This window comes from Anopheles moucheti, chromosome X, assembly GCF_943734755.1.
Source record: "Anopheles moucheti chromosome X, idAnoMoucSN_F20_07, whole genome shotgun sequence".
Classification (NCBI taxonomy): Eukaryota; Metazoa; Arthropoda; class Insecta; order Diptera; family Culicidae; genus Anopheles; species Anopheles moucheti.
Window position 1 is genome coordinate 3810074 of NC_069142.1, and position 21061 is coordinate 3831134.

The 21061-nt window shown below is 47.1% G+C and overlaps 1 protein-coding gene across 2 annotated transcripts in view; it reads left to right on the plus strand.

Moving 5' to 3' along the window:
- LOC128306690 (uncharacterized) overlaps positions 1–21061 on the plus strand; it is a 129120-nt gene that overhangs the window by 81205 nt on the left and 26854 nt on the right. For both annotated transcript variants that reach the window (XM_053044277.1, XM_053044278.1), the window contains exons 2-3: positions 18686–18999; positions 19065–19680. In XM_053044277.1, coding sequence (XP_052900237.1) covers positions 18686–18999; positions 19065–19680 — 930 coding nt within the window. The remainder of the gene's footprint in view (positions 1–18685; positions 19000–19064; positions 19681–21061) is intronic.

Below are 21061 nucleotides of genomic sequence, written 5' to 3' on the forward strand. Positions count from 1 at the left end.
ATATTTGCGTTACGGAATAATTGAATGAGCCCTTATTAGTTTCTTTATTTGAGGTTTTATAAATATATTAGTGGCCCTTGCCTGTATTCTAGGCTACTATCTGTGCCTAGCATCTATAGACATTAAGGATGTAAGCCTCAGCTAGCTTCAATCATCCAACGGTAAATAAATGGCATCGGAAGGAAATCAAACGACACCCGGGGCGAACATAATGGCGTCACCAAATCGGCACCATTTTCTACCCATCGTCACGATGCAAACACACATGCCAACATAAAGCGCCAAATGGACGTGATGTGGCTGAACGATGTGTGTTTCGGAATGGCGTTTCATTAAATCTGGTGAGAGGGTAGTAACACGCGTCAAACGCTAAGGTGGACATCATTATACGCCACCGACGGAACGTTTTCCGGTGGCCTTGTTAACCTGCGCTAGGTGTCCGCGTCCATCGAGCGCGACAGTATCGCTCCCAGAGAAAGCACATCGTACCGCAGCTGAGTCCGGCACCGAGCAACATAAACGGCAGCAGCAAGTGATCCAACCGTAGCGTCATCTGCCCACCGTTCCCGGGACGGCCGCTGCGGATGTACCGTGCGTGCACCTTCAGCGCCCGGTTCATGGCCAGGAGATGGGCCGCATCTCGTTGCCATTTCGCGTACAGCCCGTGCTGCAGAAAGTGTAGTATGTGGTCGTTGGCGGCCCGGTACAGGGGGGAACCGCGCGGGTAGAGGTAGGCGAGCGTGTAGCTGCGGGGACATTCGCGCAATCGATGCAACCGTGCGATACCGTCCGCGTTCAGGTACTTGGTGGATAGCCGCCCAAAGTCCTGGTTGCGGATGAGCCCAGCTGTCAAGCCGGCCAGCACACCGTACGCCGACGACTGGGAGGTTCTATGTTCGATGACGAGCCGCTGCTTGAGGTTGCCGATCGTGCTCCCGGGGCGTTCCGTGCCGAACACGTCCACAATGAGCGCGGGTGCGGTAACCGTGATCGTTAGTCGACTCGCGTCCAGTTCCGCGAGCGTGTCCAAGTTTTTCATGGACGTAGGCGTTGTGTAAACATCGACCAGAGAACCCTGTAAGACACATAGTAGACATTATTTTCCTCGCTGGAATGTTTTATTCCAAACTCAATTGTAAAAGGAAAAATATTATAGTGGAATAAAACTCCTGAGATACGAGGCTAAAAGAGAGCTTTTTTTACTTGAGCACCTCAACTTAGAACTCAGTATCAGTGATTCCAGTTTTGAGTGAATCTTATTCAGATTCTTCAAGCTGATTGAATCAATCCAAATGTCTATTCCAAATATTTGAATAAGTCTGTAGACCATGCTTCCAGGGAGGTTCCTGAAGGTTCATTAAGCACCACAGTTACAGAGTTCCAAGTTTTGATATGAAGTGACGGGAATCTATGAATCCTTGGAGAATTTTAGATGGAGCTCTGTAACAACGAGATAGCTCCAAGAGATATTGATCAGACCTAGCTAAGTTTTACAACGAGGGCCTTTACCTCTCCAGTGTAGAAGCTGTGACCTGAGGTAGTAACTATCAGTGAACATTCAAATAACAGATAAAGATATCGTTTCTGTAATAAAATCCTTAGATCTGGAGGTAGACCAAAGACTCGTAAACGAACGATGTAACGTACAAGCAACATAAAATCTATTAACTTAATGTATATAAAGGATTGCAAATACGCAGGGCATCTTTTCAAACAACGCCAATCAGGCATGTAATTAGCCTCACAAACAAGTCTTTTTCAACTTTGCTCCCCAATTAAACCCAACCTCTCCAAAAACCTATTCGCCTGTCGTGAGTTAGACATTGATGAGGAGTCGTCGGTAAAATTCTTCATTCTACAACTCACTCACCTGGAAGGCGCCGGTTATCGTAAGTCCCCAGATCAAACCGAACGCCACGAACAGCCTCTGATGTGCGGTCGTCCGATGGAAACCGTTGGTCGGGGCGGTCAGTAGCGCTCCCACGATCTGTCCCACCAGCCCGGTTCGATTCGGCTCCTGCGGTCGTTCTGGAAAGAGGCCGTACTGGGGAGTTTTTTTTCCTGCTTTTAAATACGCACACCGAGCTGCCATGAGGTTGGGTTGTGTTTGAGCTAACCTTGATGGTAGGTGTGATCCAGTCCGTTCATTGGAAGCTTCCGGCCTGGGATGGCCGGTCGGCATACGGCAATGTACTGTGCCAGGGCTAGGTAGCACAGGCTCACCAGCACGACCGTACTCCAAACGATGATCCAGAGCGTCGGTGTGAAGCAGCGAAAAATGAGCAGCCATTCGGGCAGCTGCGGTGACGAGCGGGACCAGTTGGGAAAGAAAGAACATTCATCGTTAGCTGACCCGTAATTTACGCACAGTGGACCATTTGCTGAGATTTAAATAAAAAGCATGACCTTTAATAATTGTGGGAGAAGAAACATAGCCGGACATTAAATAAATAACCAAGGGCTTTACGCGAGCATCGTACTACTGCTGGTTGTATATTAGTAGCAGTACTTCCGGACATTCAAACAATCCCTACCCCAACAAGTTATTGGACGCAATTTGATCATTGTGCTTCTACCCGCATGCTTCAGAAGAATTCTAACCTTACTCAACACTCCACAGCGCGCGCATACCGACATTCAACTTCCTTTTCAGTGCTCCGAGCTTCTTCCGATGCCCTTTCCAACAGAATCCTTCGGACGGGCGTAACAAAATCACCCGTCGGCGGGGAAAAATCAATCCCGTACGTATCGGTTGGGTTTGTTTTCTTTCCATTTTTGACCTACTCCTCACACCAGAGGGTTCACTCCACAAGTGCGGCACAATCGGTCGTCATCGTTCGATCGGGCAACGACTAGATGAGGCATTTGTATGGTTCGAGTGTGTGTGTGTGGATGGTTTGAAAATTTTAAATTCCTTTCTTTAAGCCCTTAGTACCTTCATTCCTTTCCTTTTTTTAACCACTCGTGACGACCGTTTCGTTTTGCTTTGCTTGCCGAGATGTCTGAGAGTCGTTGGCGAATTGGGGCTGTTTGCGATGATGGTCGTTGCTTAAAGTCGTTCCTACCCGTCAACCCACAGCTTGCCGTAGATACCCCCTCTATCTCTCTCTCCCCAGTCACCCCGCCCACCCCAAAACCGGGTAGGCACATTCACAAATCTCGATGATTCAATGAGTGCGCTTTCTCACTGCGTACGCCCGAAGCAGTTGATTCCCGGTCGAAACCGCAGCAATCTGGGATGACTCAATGTGGACGTTCACTACACTTTCGTCCTGTTTTCGCTACCATCACCATTTTACCTTACCGTTTTAACCCGCCAGCTCTATATTAGTTCGAGCCAACTGCTACGAAACGAGCGGATTAAAGCCCCGATCGCAATCGGGCCGTGCGGTAGACTCAAACAGGACGCAATGGAGACGCAGTGGGACGATGGGTTGGTGCTTGTGTATGAAAATCGGTCCGAATGGAACGGAAATGAAAACTGAACGAACGATGGAAATCCGTTTATTTTCCATTTTCATCCTCCGAGTGACGTTGTATGTGTGTGTGTGTGGCGCGATATCAACAAACGGCACACGTTACGTACGACCGAAGTGGGCTTAAGAACGGTCAACAATTCGTCTCGTGCACAGTCCACATTTTTCCTCTCCCCACACGCACATACACAACGCGTCGTAGTGTGCGTACGTTTTGCTTAAAGTCGTCGAGCAAACGTACGGAATGGAGAGCATATCGGCAGCAGGGCGCAAAGCGCCTGGCGGGTATGCAATCTGCTGTCTAGTGTTGGTGCATGCAAAATTAACCATTTCAACCGGAAGGTTGTATGCCAGCTAAGCTGCACTGCCAGGGGGGTGGAGTAAATTTTCTTAAGAAGCTTGGTTAATGATAGCATCGTATCGATCCAGGTATTGGGGATTTGTGGGCATCTGCACTCACCATGCCGGCCGCCCGGACGAACACGCACAGGCTGTCCTGGTAAACGCCCGCACTGAACTGCAGCTCGCGCGTCTCGTAATCCTTCAGGAAGTACACGTTCAGGGACAGCCAGGATTCGCGCGTCATTAGCCGACCCAGCACGCCCGTAAACGTACCGTTCGCCATCTTGAAGCCGAAGTTGGCCCGCGCGTGGTACACCCGGGGCGTGAAGTTCAGCCGGATGGCGAGTTCGCGCACCGCCTCCACGTCCGCCCCGAACAGGGTGTCCAGCAGCCGGGCGGCAGGGTTGGTAGCGTTGGGGCGCACCGTTGGGAAGGTCCGTGGCAGCATGTCGATGTCCTGGCGCCGGTAGGCCATTGCCGCCTCAAACCCGTAGATGTCGACCGGCATGCCCTGTAGGTTCATGTGCCGCCCGAAACGCTCCAGATCGGTCGGTAGCGATCGGTTTAGGTCGGCCACGGTGTAGAACATGCCCCAGGCGGTGGAATCGTTCGAAGGTGCTGACACATCCATCGCGAAAAGATCGAACAATCCGACGTTGGCGGTGCAGCGGTACCAGATGGTAGCAGTGCGGATTATGTGTTCCGTCTGCCAGAGGACGGACAATAGCGAACCCGCGCTGTATAGGTCTTCCTCGGTTGGACACTCGCCGGAGGGTGATCTATTAGCGAGGAGAATTAATTTAAGTGCCAATGGGAAGGCACGACCAACCGAAGGGAGTAGAATATCCGAGGTGGTTAGATTCCGGTGCAGCATAATCAACACGATGCAACTCGAATCGTTACCCGCCGCTAATTTGATGGAGGTGACCGTGTCGGCAAAGTTTTCCTCCGTGTCCACCCTGTACACTACCCGGAGTGCAACCGCCGGTTGCGTGAATGCTTCGATTACCAATGATAGAATATCGGCATCTCCACGCTCATCTGCCGCGGAACGCAACTGCAGGAACACGATCAGCAGGCCCTGTTCCGTGCAAGGATCTTGCACCAACCCCACAAAGCGCCGCTCCAGAACAATCAAGCGCTCGCGAACGGTGGCGTCCGCATCGAGCCGGTTCGGCGTGCGAGAAATTAAATCAACACCGGTCAGATTTTGGCTCGCTGGTTCAGCACTCAGCGGCTCAACAGTGGCGATGAGCAGCAGCAGCAGCAGCAGACAGCACGGCACAACCGCTTCCGGCATCGTCCGGTAAGCGACTGGTCGACCAAGGCGCAACGCATCCACCTCCATCCCGAACAAAGCCAAAAACACGCAGCTGATTTATTTATTTTCCCCTGCACGGAAACGATCGGCCCCGGCGGCCGGGTGAAAGATTGATGGTTTATTTTTCTGTCATTGGGAAATGCGTTGGGACCACTCGCAAGGAAATCTTCACCTTTTATCTCGCAGCAACCACTGCTGGATGAATGCCGGCCGAATGGCCGGGGCACCAGTCGGCATTATTTGTTTGTTGCCCGTCGGGGTCGGGCTACACACACCGGGCACCGGTCACTGCTTTTGTCCTTTTGTGTTCTTTGTTTGTTTGCTTTTTTGTGTTTTGTTTTGCTTTGGAGGTCACCTCATGTTCATTCATTCTCTCTCGGCAAACCCCTTTGAAAAGCTGAAGGATTGTTGATTTTGTTGGGGAGGACCCCCAACGAGTGAGCTTCCCAACCAGCAAATGGACTCCTCCCATCCATTTTTTTACTCGGATCTCTCGTTCTGGCCTACATGCGACGCGATATATAAAAAAAACGAACTTACACACGCAAAATCACGGTACGCCTTTCATATACATTGATACACATACATACATTGTTCTACAAAGTGATTAAGAATAGGAAATTTAAATTTTCTATAAATATCAATGGTGTTTTTTCGATAATTTTCACAGATTTTTATGAATAACTAGAAAAGTAGCAGAGCTCTCAAAAGTAGCTCTCACGAAAGAGCCAGAGAGTGGTTCTTGCTCCCCCACCTCACTTTTTCCCATAGGATTATATTTTTGCTAACATCGCGGTGAGAGTGTGTGCGTGAAGGCCAAATTCGTCTTCCTATCGGTGGTCTACTCGTATGCCGAATTGACTCCAAACTTAACTACGAGAACAAAAGAAACTTAACCGCCTTGTATGACTGGGTTGCTACCGCCAACGAGTAAGGGAGAGATACGGAATTGGGTTTGAGATTGCTCCAACCTTTCGAGAATAGACAAAGGCAGTTTTTTTTTCTTCTTGCCGGCGCCCGTTCCATTCCCCCTCTCGACAGGTTATCTTCTAGCAATACCTGTCACCTCAGGTATTGGCAGCACAGGGGAACAGAGCCGACCACCAACATCATCATCGCTGTCATCGTTAATCAATGTCGAACGCTTTGACCAGGGGTCGTGCAAAATAGCAAACGGGAAAGGAAAACGATGACATTTCCAACAATAGTGCCAGCGCCCCCCAACAGTACTCGCCTGCCTGTCCTGGGGCTAAAGCATGTTAAATCTAGTAACTACTCGAACACCATCCCAGGTGTGCGTATGTGCCGAATCGAACGTCCCAATGCGTGATGCCGGTGTACTGCATCCCAACACTCAACTCCCGGGTCCAAAACCATCCCAGGGGTTGATGACCCATTTCGCTATCGCTATTCGAGCATCTTAATATTGTTTACCTTCCACCGAAGGTGCCGAACTCTTGTAAGTGCCGGAAGATGTTTTCCCTGATTCTCTTTTTTTTTCTTTCTCGTGCCCTACAAATGGCTCGGTCGCCCCCGGTAGACTGTCGCAGCTCGTTTTGGCAGATAAGAAGTTCTCGCATCGTCGACCAACGCCGGCATACTGGGAGACTCTCCGTTGTGGAATATCGTAATGGCGAACGGAGCACTGTTGATTCAAAACGGTCAACGCACAACAGAATTGTTCCAGTGTTCCTCTCCTCCAAGAGCGACTTGACCTTTACGTCTTGCGATAACTTCCTTACGGAAACTACCAACCGTAAGGAGATGTTCATACAAGAACGTTCCATCGCTCCCTTACCTGATTGAATCGTTTTCGATTGCTTTTGTTCAGCAGCGCCCGATCCCTTTTGATGAACCGTTTTGCAGCCAAAGTTTCAATCGAAGTTGCTCACCACTCCATCCACCGGAAAACCGTGGCGAATAATGCTTTGAGCGAGATTCAATTAGGGTAATGGATGCGAAAGCGGGACCATCGTGCAAAAGCATCGTCAGCGATTGTTTCCGGTTAGATCGCAGGTGAAGATGATACCGCCAACAACTCACGCTGATGTAGTCAGCAGTATCACCTCCGCATCGGCACGGCACCGGGATTGCGCTCGTCGGTCAAACCGGTTTGCTTCTATTACGCCGGGATCCGCCACGAATTGTCCTAGGTTAAGCGAACCGCAACCGTTAGCGTGCCAGCGATTACGGTGAAGTCTTCCTTCATGACATCCTTTGCATACCCGGTGGTCGTTTGACGTCGACCAAAAACCCTCCTCCCTAGTCTAGTGGGGCTGGAAGTCATCGGAGGGAGCTTTTCCAAATCTTGCAAAGCTTTCCTCCAAACATGGGTTAGATCCATGGTCCTTCAAACACCTACTTGCACCGTGCAGGAAACTCACGGAAATTAGTTCTGACCGGAGGGTACGTAGCTGCCGGGAATGTGCCCTGAACCACCGGCAAGACGAAAGATAATCGAATGCCAAACCTTGGTACGAACGTTGCGAAAGTGTTGATCGTTTTGGAACACTCACCTCAGAAACGGAAGCTTAAAGATTTTCCGCCATAACTCTTGAAATGTCCTTTTAAGGCAAAGATTTCAGGAGAAAATCAGGAGAACCATCGAATAAATTGGCTTCATTTTGGTTTATGTTTCACTTTCCCTCGAATCGGTTCTTTAAGGGGTGGAAAATGAGCGCAAAAGACACTTGTAACGAACACATTCCTCACTTTAATCAACTTGTTTTTTTTCCTGCATTAGTGAAGGAACGCTAGAACCACCATAAATTATGTACATTAGACGCGCACGCCCTCTGCCGGGAAAAAAAGTTTACTGCTCGGCACGGTTCTCTCAAATACCTCCAAACATCAATAGCAACAAGCAACAATTGCAATCACATTTATCATGTTTAGATGAACAGTTTCCCTCGCGTGCCACTCCCAACCCCCCCCCCCCCCCCCCTTCTCTCTTCTCCACGCGTAATGCGGGTGTATGGGAAAAAGGCGGAAAACTTTTCACATTTTCCCAGCGAACGTCCCGTGCGCTCGGTCGTTACAATAATGCCAAACGGTCCACTTCACAGCCGGTCCATGTAATGCCTACTTCCTCATTATCCTTCAACCAATATCCATCCCCCTCACCCGCTTTATTCAACCACCCCCGTGTCAAAGGGTGGTAAACGCTACACACACTCGAATGCGCTATTTGCTTTACGCTGTGCGCGCAACGTTCCGGGCGTTCCGGGTGTGTTGTGCTTCAGTGCAAACGGTCACCGAAAAACAAACCACTTGCTTTAAATGGAAAAGTCTTCTCTACCACACACACACACACACACGCACATTTCCCACCCTTACAGCACGCCTTTCATCCTTTCATCCCTTTACTGTTGATCCTCGGGAAAAACAGTTACGATTGCATTTGTTCAGCAGTTTCTCCTTCTTTTTTCTTATTACTCACCAAGCTGTGAGAGCAACGTTTTGTTTCCAAATTTACCCTCACCCCCAATTTCCCTGCCATTTCCACCACTTTTCCTACGGTGCTTCCTTTCTTGCAGATCGTGTCTGAGAGCGGCAACATGGGGGGGGGGGGGGGGGGGTGACTATTTGAAGGGCGCAAGCGTAACATCATATTTTACACCATCCTGTGAAAGCTCATAAATCATCAACCCCCACGCCTTCTCCTCCGCGCCCTCCCACAGCTACAACCCCTTTCCACCCAATGTACCGTGCCATTGCAATGAGTTCCAGTGTGTCCGAACAGGTTTGGGGGGAGCATTTGTGCATCCCATCCTCTTGCACGGTGCGCGCTTGTGTGGCATGTGTACAAGCACGTATTTGTATGTGTGTAAATCTCTTTCTCTCTCTCACACCCTTTCTCTGTGGGCCTTTCTTTCACCCTGCCTTTCTTGGGGCTCTTTTTCCGACAGTTCGCGTACACGTAAAATTGCCACATGAACATGACAGTTTACAAAGCGTCCGAGGGCTGTGCACGGTGGGAATGAAGAATGGACATAAAACTACAGGATGTATTACGGTGTAAGCGTACTCATCACAAATTAATACAAATTTTATTAATCGTTTCAAACTGGAATCCATTTTGGGAAATTCTGATTGAATTGAAAGAAATTTGTCAATTCTTTTGAATTTCGAAATGAAATTTTCCTATTGTGATTTTTCACGGTGATGCGGACGAAGTGTAACAGAAAGAGTGAATGGTGTGGTGGAAATGCGCGGAACACGAGGTAAAAAGCGCGATTTCACTGCTTTCGAACGAATAATGTTGAGCTGCTCATCCTCCCGAATGGGAACTCCTAAAGAGCCACCCCCTGATGCCTTACCAACAACCCGGTGGAACGAGGGGGGGGGGGAGCGATTTTGAAACCGAAATCCTTTCCCAACTCCTCTCCCCCTCGCCCTTCTCTTCCCCTCCCCTGTTCCAGCGCGTAAGAAAAGCCATATGGCTTACCGTTCCCACACACCCTTCATATCTCTTCGCTGTGATCATGAATGGTGGACGGTGGTGGTAAATATCGGGCGAAATCTCACACAAAACGGTCCCACAATGCTACCTCCAGCTGCGATATCTTTTTCGGCGCAACAGAACTAAACCATCCGAACCAGCAATCGTTCATTTTGTCCGCCCTGCCATTTTTTTTTCTTGTTGGCCCGCGCAATGCCCGTTCGGTTTGATTGAGTAGATTTATTGGTGTATTATTTACGAGCACGAGTGCACGCCTGGTTGCCGTATTTACACACACACACACACACACACCCACACATACATCGTCACAGGCTGAAAGTGGCAGTTGACGGACTGGTACACTTTCCCGGTACGCTTCCTTTCGCCGTCACCGGGCCCCTCTTACGCCGTCTCGCTTACGCGACCGATTTGTACTCCTTGCGCGTATGTTTTATCGCTGCGTGGATTACGGCAGTGCACTGTTAAATGTTTCATGATACATTATACGGCGGCGGCTGATTGATGTGAGGGATACAATGAAGCAATCGACAAACGGTAAAGAATGGCATGAAACCCAAGCGAAACCGGCGACTAAGCGTTTGCCGAAGGTATGGGAGTATTTGCCGACATGCTTTAAGCGGAGATGTACACTTAGCAGCGTCACTGCAAAGACAATTTTTGAATTTTGTTTAATTTTTTTTTTACTGATAATTTCAATAATGTGGTAAATAACAAGTGTTTGTTAAAGTATAAGAAATTTTTAAATTCGTTTAAAATATTCGCACAAATATTGCACATGTTTACAAATCATTCTGCAAAATGGTGTAAAAAATGAGTTAGTAGTAATTACTGATAAATGGTTGAATATTAAATAATAATTTAATATAATATAATATACAAGGCAAACGTCAAAATGTCAAAACTAAAGAATTTTTTACTAGAAGTTGGGAGTTATTTGAGCATTCATATGAAAACATATCAATTTAAGGAAGAAAAGCTCTCCACAAATACTAGTAAATGATGCGAAGAACATCTGTTGAAAATTGCAAGTCGATCAATTTTCCGATACCCGGGAAATTCTTGGTACCGGTTTGCGAAACAGGGGCGTTTTTTTTTTTTTGAGGAAAACAACGCGTTTGTTCATTGAACTTCTTGGACTTGGAACGCCCGAGGATATGAGTTGAACGCTCAAGCACGGGGATGAGTTTTCCTCGTTGTGCTGAATATTTTACCAGGTATTGCTGAAACGTTACAAGCTCCAAGAAAGTATGCTATGAAAATATTTGAGCATTGCTGACTAGACAGATCACCCACCCCAAAAAAAAAACTGTTAACAAAATTCCGATATGGAGTAATTTAAAAATTTGTTGCAAAACATTGTTTGCCGCTGGCAAACTTAGCGCGATTATGATGCACCCAGCAGTGGTAGCGGTGAGCACACAATTCTAATCGGCTCTATCAGCATATCAACGCTTGATGACGGCCGAAAAGCGTATCATACAGCGCGTGCAAACCTCGAACACTGCGCCGAACCAAGGCAAGGCCCGGTTTCCACCACTAGCGCGATAAAAAACATAGATAAGCGATAAATTTACGCCTCTCGCTTTTGCTTCTTTGCGAGTGTGATTAAGGATCGCTTGCAATAAACTTTCCACCCTTGTGGACAGCAGCCACACTCGCGGACAGGAAGGAAGGGAGAGGGTATGCAGGTCAGCCCACAGCCGGTCCCATTTCGGAATGCACAAATGAATTGAAAATGTGACGGCGAAGCAGAAAGGAAAGGAACCACCACTTTGCCCTGGAAAGTTTTTTCCCGAGGAAAAGTGCATAAATTTATCAATTCATCCGCGAGCACCCTTCTAACAAAGGGAGGGGGTGGAGAGGGGGGAGGAGGGGGTAAGGGGAGGGGGGGGGTGCGAGGGTGGAAGACCAATGTGCGAGATGGTGGTTTCGCTCAAATCGCTTTCCCCGTTTGCTTCTCTGCTCGCTCCCGCCTCCCACCCACCCGACCCACACCTCCTCCTCCTCCTCCTTCTCCCACTCTACCCCTCTTTGGCTTGTTCTTGTGTGCGAAAAGAAGAAACGGAAGGTTGGGAGGATTTAAAGATGGTAATAAATTTGAAATTCCCCAATCCGTAGGCTTCCCTTTCGACTGCGTTGCGCACCACGAACTGCGTTGTTCTTTCACACACATACACACACACAGTCACTCATACAAATGCATCTGCCGACAGAAGTCGGGCGGTGCCATTCGATGCCCGCGTAGCATTCAATATTCATTCCAATATTCAACGGTAAAGCGTTAGCGACCAGGCGTCTCCATTTCCGCATTTGCACGACCTACGGTGTGAATTATTTTATATTGGCACGGCAATTCGTTGTTGTTTTTTTTTATTTTGGGGGGCCTTGCGTTGTTCTTATTTTCACACTCTTTAAAGATGAATCATTTCTCGCTTTCGCTCTCATTGCTTTATATTTCTTTAACAAGGCGAAAAAAAAAGCATAGCACCGTCCACCATCGCTCGGTGGAAATTTCATTTATTTTCCACCAACGCGCGATGGTCGTGCGTGCGTGAAATAGTATGCTTGCCCGCACTCGACCAATGTTCTTATTGCGATATTACGAACAATCTCACCCAGAACCTACCCACCGCCCCCGGATGGGGTAGAAAAATTCGATCCGCACATGTCACTGGTCCCGAAGAGGGAAATGCGATACGCCAACGGGGCGAAGCTCGTGTGAAGGATTAGCTAGGTCGGATTTGGTGCGCTTCAAGGTTTTAACGGTTTGCTTTCGGATGGTTGATACCCAACCATCCCTTCCGGAAGCGGTAAAAGACCACGACCACGACAGTGGAAAAGGAAGGTGCTTTCTGCTTGTGCTTTATTTCGAACAAAATCGAAAGAAAAGCGAAGGAAAATCCAACAGTGAAACCAAAGCAACCAGATTTGAAGTAGCTACAAAAGATCAATGCTTCAAACGAGCGCCCGCTTCAAACCCGATTGCTTGATCCCGATCCTTCAATGGCGGGCTCGAGATTGATGACGTTCCGACCGGCCGGCCGGTCGGCCGGGCGTGGAAGGAAGTTTTCCCGACGAAAATGGCGGCGCGCCGGAAACGGCACGGGAATGGAATGAATTAAAAGCCAGCGATGGCATGGGTGGATAAATCAATGCAAGAAGTTTGTCACAAGGCATTGCCAGGCGGCCGAGACTCCCGTGCCGTTTGCCTTTACACCCGCTCCGACCCGTGTTTGCTTTGATCTTCACGCGGTGCTCTCTGGATTTGTTGCCATTTTTTTATTTATTTCCTTACTCTTCGCCTTTTCTCACTTTCGTTGCCATTTTTCCCTTTTTTTAGAAAATGGAACGGTGCGAGCAAGTGAGTTGAGCCGGAAAAATGAAGAGTGAAGAGCAAGCAGACAACGATGTATTCGACGCGAAAAAAGGGGAACAACACAAAAAAATCACTCCTCACTCATTCGCTTTATCAGGAGCATTAAATCGCGCGATGGTAGCTCGGAAGGAAGAAACTTTCTTGTTTTTTTTCCTTTATCGACTTTACCCCCTCTCTCTCTTTCTCTTTCTGGTCTTCTGTGACTGGCACTCCTCAGGACGTCACTGTATGGAATGATAATTCGTATCACTTCTAGAAGAGCATCCACAATTCGAATTTCTTCATGAACGCTTTTGAGTGAAATTGGCACCCCGAAAAAGGGCGGGGGGGGTTGGGGGCGAAATAAATGAGCCTTGTCGGTAAATGCAATAAGATGCGATGCTGCTTAGAGTGAGCTGAAAGTGGATAACGAAGGATTAGGAGATAAGCAACACCAACCCAAACCAAAAAACAAAACAAAAATGCTTTTACATTTATCATTTCATTGGAAATGGCTGGCAATAGAAGGCAGACACTTACCCTTAATCCTTACCGGTACCGGTACAAATCAATCGCTTCGAGCGCTTCGTACGCAGAACACAAAAAATAACAGTTCAATATTGACAAGCAGGGAAAAACAACACACAATCGACCCGATGCTGGTTGATGAAACACCTCACTGCTCGCTTTACGCTGCACGGTACTCCAATCTGTGCAAATATTTATCACCTCATGAAGAGTGTGTGGGTGTATATGTAGCCAGTGGGTGGTACATTGAACGATGGCTGCCGGGCATGGCATCGATCGCTTGACGGGGTTTGGGAAGCTGTAAACTATGCTGAATTTATTGGTAGCATCCGATGCAATTGCGAACCACTCATCGTGAAGTTTCCACAACTTAGATTCCCCCCCCCCCCCCCCCCCTTACTCCTTCTTCCCATCCTCTTGTTCACCTTTCTAGCGCTCGAACTCTTTTAGCAGACATTTCTCTCCGATGATTGACATTCAGTACGTAACGTTGGCGAAGATATGCATCATCTGGAAGATGCGCTCCAAGACGGTCTAGCTTCCTTCCGATCCAGTTTCCACCTACTCTCACTCATATCGCTTTTGAAAGCGCACATACACTCCTCCCCCCACACACACATACACGTACAAATCAATTTCCAATCGACCAACAAACGGGGTTTCGATGCAGAGTGCAGATTGCAGTTGATTAAATTCAGCACGGTCTCTTTGTCTCTTTTTCCCACCCTTTCGTGCTTTCAAGGCGACGAGCTGCGTTGGCCGCAATCTTCAAAAGGATAAAATGTGCTTCGAAAAGGGGGTTAAGATGCGACAAGGTGAAGGGAGGGAGATGGAAGCGAATGGCTGACATGTTTGTTTTAATGTTCATCCGGTATCGAGTGCCCGTTGATGGGAAAACAACCTCACGCTGGCTGATTACAAAACGTCTGAAGACGGGAACACCGTTTCCCCGTCCGTGACGGGCAGCATCGTTGGGAAAGTAAATCGTGATGCTTGTGGAACACAAGTGATATTGCTCACAATCTCAACAGCAGCTTCCGGGCCGTCAGTCACATCAATCACATGTAGATGATATTGTCTGATTATGCCACTATCTTACATTTGCCATTCCGAAAGATATGCCAGCAAATGTAATTACAGCTTTTAACACCCTTCTTATGACTCATTCGCCCGGTCGATACTCCCCGTCGGCGATGGAAACAAACGGAAAACAGCACTTAAAAAATGCTTTTTGCATAAATTTAGGCGCTCGTTGAAAGACTGCTTATTTATTTACCGTATTTTAGCATGTATAACGACCCCCTAGGTGAATTATCCAAGATTTTTGGAAAAAATTATTTTTTTTTCTTTTTTTAAAACAATTGGAACAATTTTATTGTTACATTTATATTTTGAACATTACAATTCATAATACTCGTTCATATCGTCCTCACTGGTGTTTTCATACGCATTTTCATTGTCATCACTATCTTCATAAATTGTATGATCCTCAGTCCCATCAAGATTGTTACTGAGTTCGCATTTTTGAAAGGATTTGACGACAATTGCTTCGCTATGCAGTAATGACCCATTGTAAGATCGCTGTAATGGTGGGTTATTCTTATTCTTCCTGAAGGAGTCAGATCAGCCTCTGTTATCCACTTACTCCATTCTTCTCTTATCATACCCTTAAACGGGTTTGGTTACAGCTAGCTGGTTAGACCTCCAGGAATGACTTCCAGAAACGTTTTGCTTTGAGGAACAATTTGTTTGACTTCTGCTGTCAGATGACCTCTAAATGCATCCAGTACTAGCATTGCTGGTTTTTTCATCAGATCTCCAGGTCTCTCCAGTTCCAAACATTTATTAAACCACTGATTCATCCCTTTCTTAACCATGCATCTTTTTATTTCAACAAAACGACCTTTAATCCATAAAGCTAGAACGGAAAAGTTACTACTCTTGTATAACGAACCCCCTTAATTGGACTTTGATCATTTTTAACCTAATAGGGGATCATTATACACGCTAAAATACGGTACTTACCCGGCGCAGGAGTCCTCTAAGCCGCTCACGATCGGGATCTACGAGACGACGGCAGCGCCCTCTCTTGGCAAACACCGCAATCTCGATCGGTTTGTTTTAGTCATCTTGGTCGGACTGTTTACATTTGTTAATTTATAGCCCCAGCTTCGTTCGTCGCGACAGGTGTTATGAGTAGAGACGTTTCTGGAGCTACTGCTAGACCATCTTCTACAAGAACTGCCAGTGAATCTTGATCTTCTTCGAGATCAAGTGAAGCTCTTAATCTTAATTGGTTAATCCGGAGTCCCCACTTTTCAACTATATTTTCTGCGAATGGGGCAAGACGATCTTGTAGTATAAAGGAGAATATTTTGTAGGTAGTATTCAACACCGTAGTGCTCCTGTAAATGCTACACTTTATCTTGTTATTATTACGAAAAGATTATCAGACTTAATTTCAATTTTTAAACCAAACTCGCGGCGATTCTGATCCTCCCGCTAACCACCCAAAAAAAAAGGAAGCAAAATGGAAATTGTTTTCACTTCCTGCCATTGCCACCGAATGCCAGACATGGCATTCGCCAAACTTACGTCGCGATATTTCAATTCTGCGCCAAGCAAGTTTTAAATTGTCTTCCTCGTAAAATACAGGAACAAAACGGAAGAAAACACTCTCACACACAAACTCATCAACACCGTAGACTTGATCCCGCGTTGTCCAGCGGTTCGTTTCACAAAACTTTTGACGTGTCCTGTGAATGATTGTGGTGATTTGGAGCGCACAGGGATGGGGCGCCTGTGGGCGCCAGCGGGTGAAGTGGTGTAGGTGTTTACCTTTGATTTACTTCACCCATTTCGCCGCGGGAACATTGGCCAAGGTGCACGGTGGGTGGCACGGGGAATGCGGGAGAGCATGTGGGCACTTCGCAGGGCGGTCCATCCCGTTCGTCTGCGTGTGGCGCACTCGAGATGATAAATCAAGCCGAGCGGGCCCAGGAAGCCTGCCTTATTAATGAAGGCTAACAAGTGAAGTAGTGAAACTTTGTGGTGCGGATTGCGTAACAATAGGGTGCTGCCTTTAACACTGATTTGAAAGAAGCTTGTTATGCTAAAGTATTAAGACGACGTCCGTCAAACAACCGAACAGCTATCGAGTGATAAATTGAAGATAATTTAATGTACTTTAAATTAAAAAATTTTTGAAATTAAATTTTCTAATAAGTTTGTTTATTTCGAACGAGCAGTTATTTGGACCCAAAAATTAAAGGTGTTTACTGATCTTGTAAATTAGCAAAATTGGCAGTGTTTTTGTCTCTAAAAATCATAACGCATACAGCAAACAGGAAGATATCTCAAACCCCGCTGCGAATTCCACATTACGCCTAAAGTTATGCAATGCGTTAGGAATGTACTTTGTTAGCGGCTTGTTTGTACCGTTTCAACCAAGACTGTCAACTGGGAGGCCACTCCAGACTCGCCGTTCGCAGTAGAAAGTACAGCGAAAAGTCCATTACAGCTTCCTTTCTTTACATCAAAAAAAAGGAAGAAAAGCTTACCAATGTGAGCGAATTCTACCATCCCCCGCTTGCCCGCTGTCCCGTTTTGTATCGCCGAAAAGCAATCAAAAACTGACTGCTTGACGACTGGTGTGTTAGTACCCCGCGAGTGCCGGGGACTAACGATGAAGCTGTCGATTTAAGCTAATTTCCTGTCGTCCAACTTTACAGCGCGGCCCCATCAGTGTGTATTCGTGCCGCGAGTAACATTTCCTTTTTCCTTTCTACTTTTTGGTTTCCCATTCCCATCCCATTCCTACGCCGGTTGCTGCCTTTGCCTTCCATCTTTGCTCGAGCCATTTTGATTACCGGGCGCAAACGTGAGAATGGAGAATTCTCTCGAAAAAAACAAAAAAAAATCAAAGATGGATCACCATTTGGAAAAAATCCATCCCCCACCTACCACCCTCCCACCCCACACACACACACGTACAAACTCATACATCTCATGCACGGGCACTGTGTCACAATAAATATCGACCAAACTGTCAGCCCTTTCTCACTCACCCCCACCCTGTTCCACCCCTTTCCACCCCTTCAGTACTACCGAGCCGGCATTTTGGATGCGCACGAAAAATAAATGTGAAAGAAATTCAATTAAAATCGCACGCGGAAAATCCTTTGGCGTAAGTTTCGGTTTTTTTCCCACCCCTCTCAGGCACGGCTGTAAAGTGCAGTAAAATATTAAACCGTCCCATTGCAATTGCACGAACAGCGCACGGGCTGGCAGGGTGTGTATAAAGGAGCAATCGTGTAAAAAAAATAACCAGATTTTTAGAGCAATTCTTCACATTGACTGATAGCGAATGATCCGCTTAGGGGTTTGCTACTGGGAGAGTTCCGTACTATTGCCCCGTTTTATCAATCTTCATTTCCACGGAATCTGTTGCTGAATGAGTAACCGGAGCGTTCGTCTATTGCAAACTCCTCGTTGCGTGGATATGTACAGATCTGGTCCGGTAAGGGTGTGACGCTGCACTGGAAGGTAATAAAATTTATTTCCCCGACTTTTCGACGAAATAAGCGCCCAAGTATGTGTACCGAAACATTCCGCCGGTATTTCAATTGCATTAGAGTGATTTTGAACCGAACCGCGTCGCATGATTGGACGAATTCGTCCAGTGACATAACTTACCCGAGGGGATCGATGTTTAATCGCAGTCTGAGCACCCATCTCTGCGCGGGAAGTATATATTCCTTTTTTTTAGCGCTCTCTCTCTCTATTGGTACCATCAGATCGAATGAATGTCGCGCTGTAGCGTCATCGGAACACTGCACACGTCAGCGGTAATTGTGAGTCACCCACGTAAAGCCCAGCGTGGCTTGCGGTGGGCTTCATTCGATACGCAATATTACGTTCGAGTGTGACCTCGGCTATCGTTATGCGGCCCGTCCGGTCAACTAGAACGTGGCGTGTGCAATTATGCGAACGGCCCGGCGATAAATTCGATATCGAGTGGAAGTAAATCGTAGCAGACGAGTGACGGGCGGGCAAACCGCAAACCACCCACATTGCACGTTACTGGTGTCCACGTGCCCGATTATGTCCGAGGTGGGGGTGGGGGGTGGTATCCATCTGTCAGAGTTGTAACCAAACGAGGGTGACTAATGTGTGATGCATCTCTGCTATTTCGTTTACAGGCGATCAGCTCATCAGCCGCACTGGCGAACCCGAACGTCAGCGACAACCAACACCTGAGCGATCTGAATCATCCGCACCACTACAGCCGCAACCGTTGACCGTCGGTAATAACGCCACCGGTGAACCGGAACGTATCGCCCGTCAATCGCCACAATCGACAGCAGTTTGTCATAATGTGTCCGATCGCAGTGAGGTGCGCCCTTTAGCGGGAGATCGAGCCGAGATACGATCGAAGGCAAAGCAGAGCGGTAACGGTGCGTCAAACACTACCGTTTCCGCCTTTCTAGCTGACAGGTACAACGCATCGGATAAGGTAAGTGTGTCCCGCCGAAGGCCATTAAAATACACCAAAATAAAACGGCGCATCGCCTCCAACAGGTCCTCCAAAAGCTCGTCCAAAGCCTCGGCAGATCACTAAACCCACGCAAGCGCGATCGGCTGGAGGCGAAGCGGAAAGGTGGCTCCTCCTGGTTGCGCCACGTTCCGGGCTGTTGTTCCGGTTCGGGAAAATCTGTCTCCCCTCCAGCGCGGGACTCGATCGGGTCGGACGCGGGCAGCTGTTTGCGCTACCGCAACGAACGCAATCGCTTGCCGTGCGATACCACCGACACCTCCCAAGTACCTCCAGACGACGAAGACGACCAAGGCTTTGGCATCGAGCGACTCTTGCCAGCGGGCAGTAATGGACCGTTCTGCGGTGAGCGGTTTATATTCGATCGACTGCAGCTCGAGTTCCTGGAGCTGGAACCGGCAGTAGAGCTCACCTGCTACCAGCACAACGACGACGCTAGCTACGACAACGAACACAACGAATACGAACGCGACGACCCGAGCGAGCGCGAGTGCAGTGAACGAACGTGCGCGCTGCATCGCAGTGTTAGTGAACGAACTGATCGGAACTGTCGCACCCGAACGAATATGGGAGCGAATGTGTCCTCCTCCGCTCGACAGCATGCGAAAGGACTAACCAGTGGACGACGGGCCCAATCAATAGGTGAGTGAATGCATTTTACCAACGTGAGCGCTGATTAAGTAGAATACTGTTTCGTGGACTTTAGACCCTTTAGATCAACGCACAATATGACCGAAGTTTTCAATTATTAATTATTAATTATTATTCATTTATTATTTTAAACTCATTTTCATCTCCATAATCTGCTCTCTATAAACATATTTCCATGAAGACTAGGATCCTTTTGATCCGAAGATTCTGAAACTCATAATTTTTGTGTAGACTTTCGATAGTTTGGTATATTTTTTGGTGATTTCTATTGTGAAACCTCTCGATGTCATTGTCGGTTACACCGGTTGTTATGTATCGGATGATTCACCCTTGTGGATTTCCCGTCGCTTTCATTGGTTTCAATACTTGCAGCTGAATAAATATTTACAGGGTTTTGGGGTTGTTTCTACGTCACTCGGACTCCAGACTGATATTTTTCAGAGAATTCGTCCTTTATTGGATAGTCTAGTTTTGTATACAGGGTTAAACCCATCATTGTTTCTTGTTGTCTCTTTTTTTATACCCTCTAGTCAGGTAATCAGTTTCACAGCCTTGTTATTTTAAAAGTTTTATCCTGCTACTGTATATTTACTTTTCTGTGATTTATCTTCGTACTGTGCATCGTTTTAGGTTGTCCGTGTCTGGGGTAGTTCTTGTTTAGATATGTTGCCCGTGCGATTTTATTTTAGCGATACCTTCATGCTGTTACCAGTACGCGGAAGGACATAATTTTTGGTAGTTTCGTTTTGTTTTTATGCGTCATCCTAAAGTTGTGTAATTTAATGTAATATATTCATGATTCAAACAATTACCTTTATTGTTTATGTATAGGAAATAAATTTCCAAATTATCAAGAGGGCGAGAACGAGTTGCCTGTGATGCGAGTAACCCTGTATCTAATTAAAGATAATTAAAAAGTATCTTCTCGTAAGCATTACCTATTTATTGCTGCCGTTACTGCTCTATTCTTAGATGCAATTAACTTTGCTAGCAATGATTGCTAAGTATTCTGCTATCAAGTGCTTCATTTCCGTTCGTTGCATTGATCTGTCATCGTTCGGATGGTCAGCTGTTATTTATAGCTTACAATGTTCGCATGCAATCAAATGAACCATGCAAATGAATCACAGCTATAAATACCAGATGAACAACCGGCAGGTATTATAGAAAGGAGAATCGCCTCGTAGCGCGCGTATCGTATTGAAGAGAATTTTCTTCTGATCACATTTATCACATCTTATGACAATTTTCTCCAAACCGCATTTTTGTACCCATTATCCACTGGAACCGGAGCTCTCCAGCCTTCAAGGATCTTCTGGTATGATGCAAAACTTCTCATCACTTCACTGATTTTTTTCGCCCTTTTCCGGCA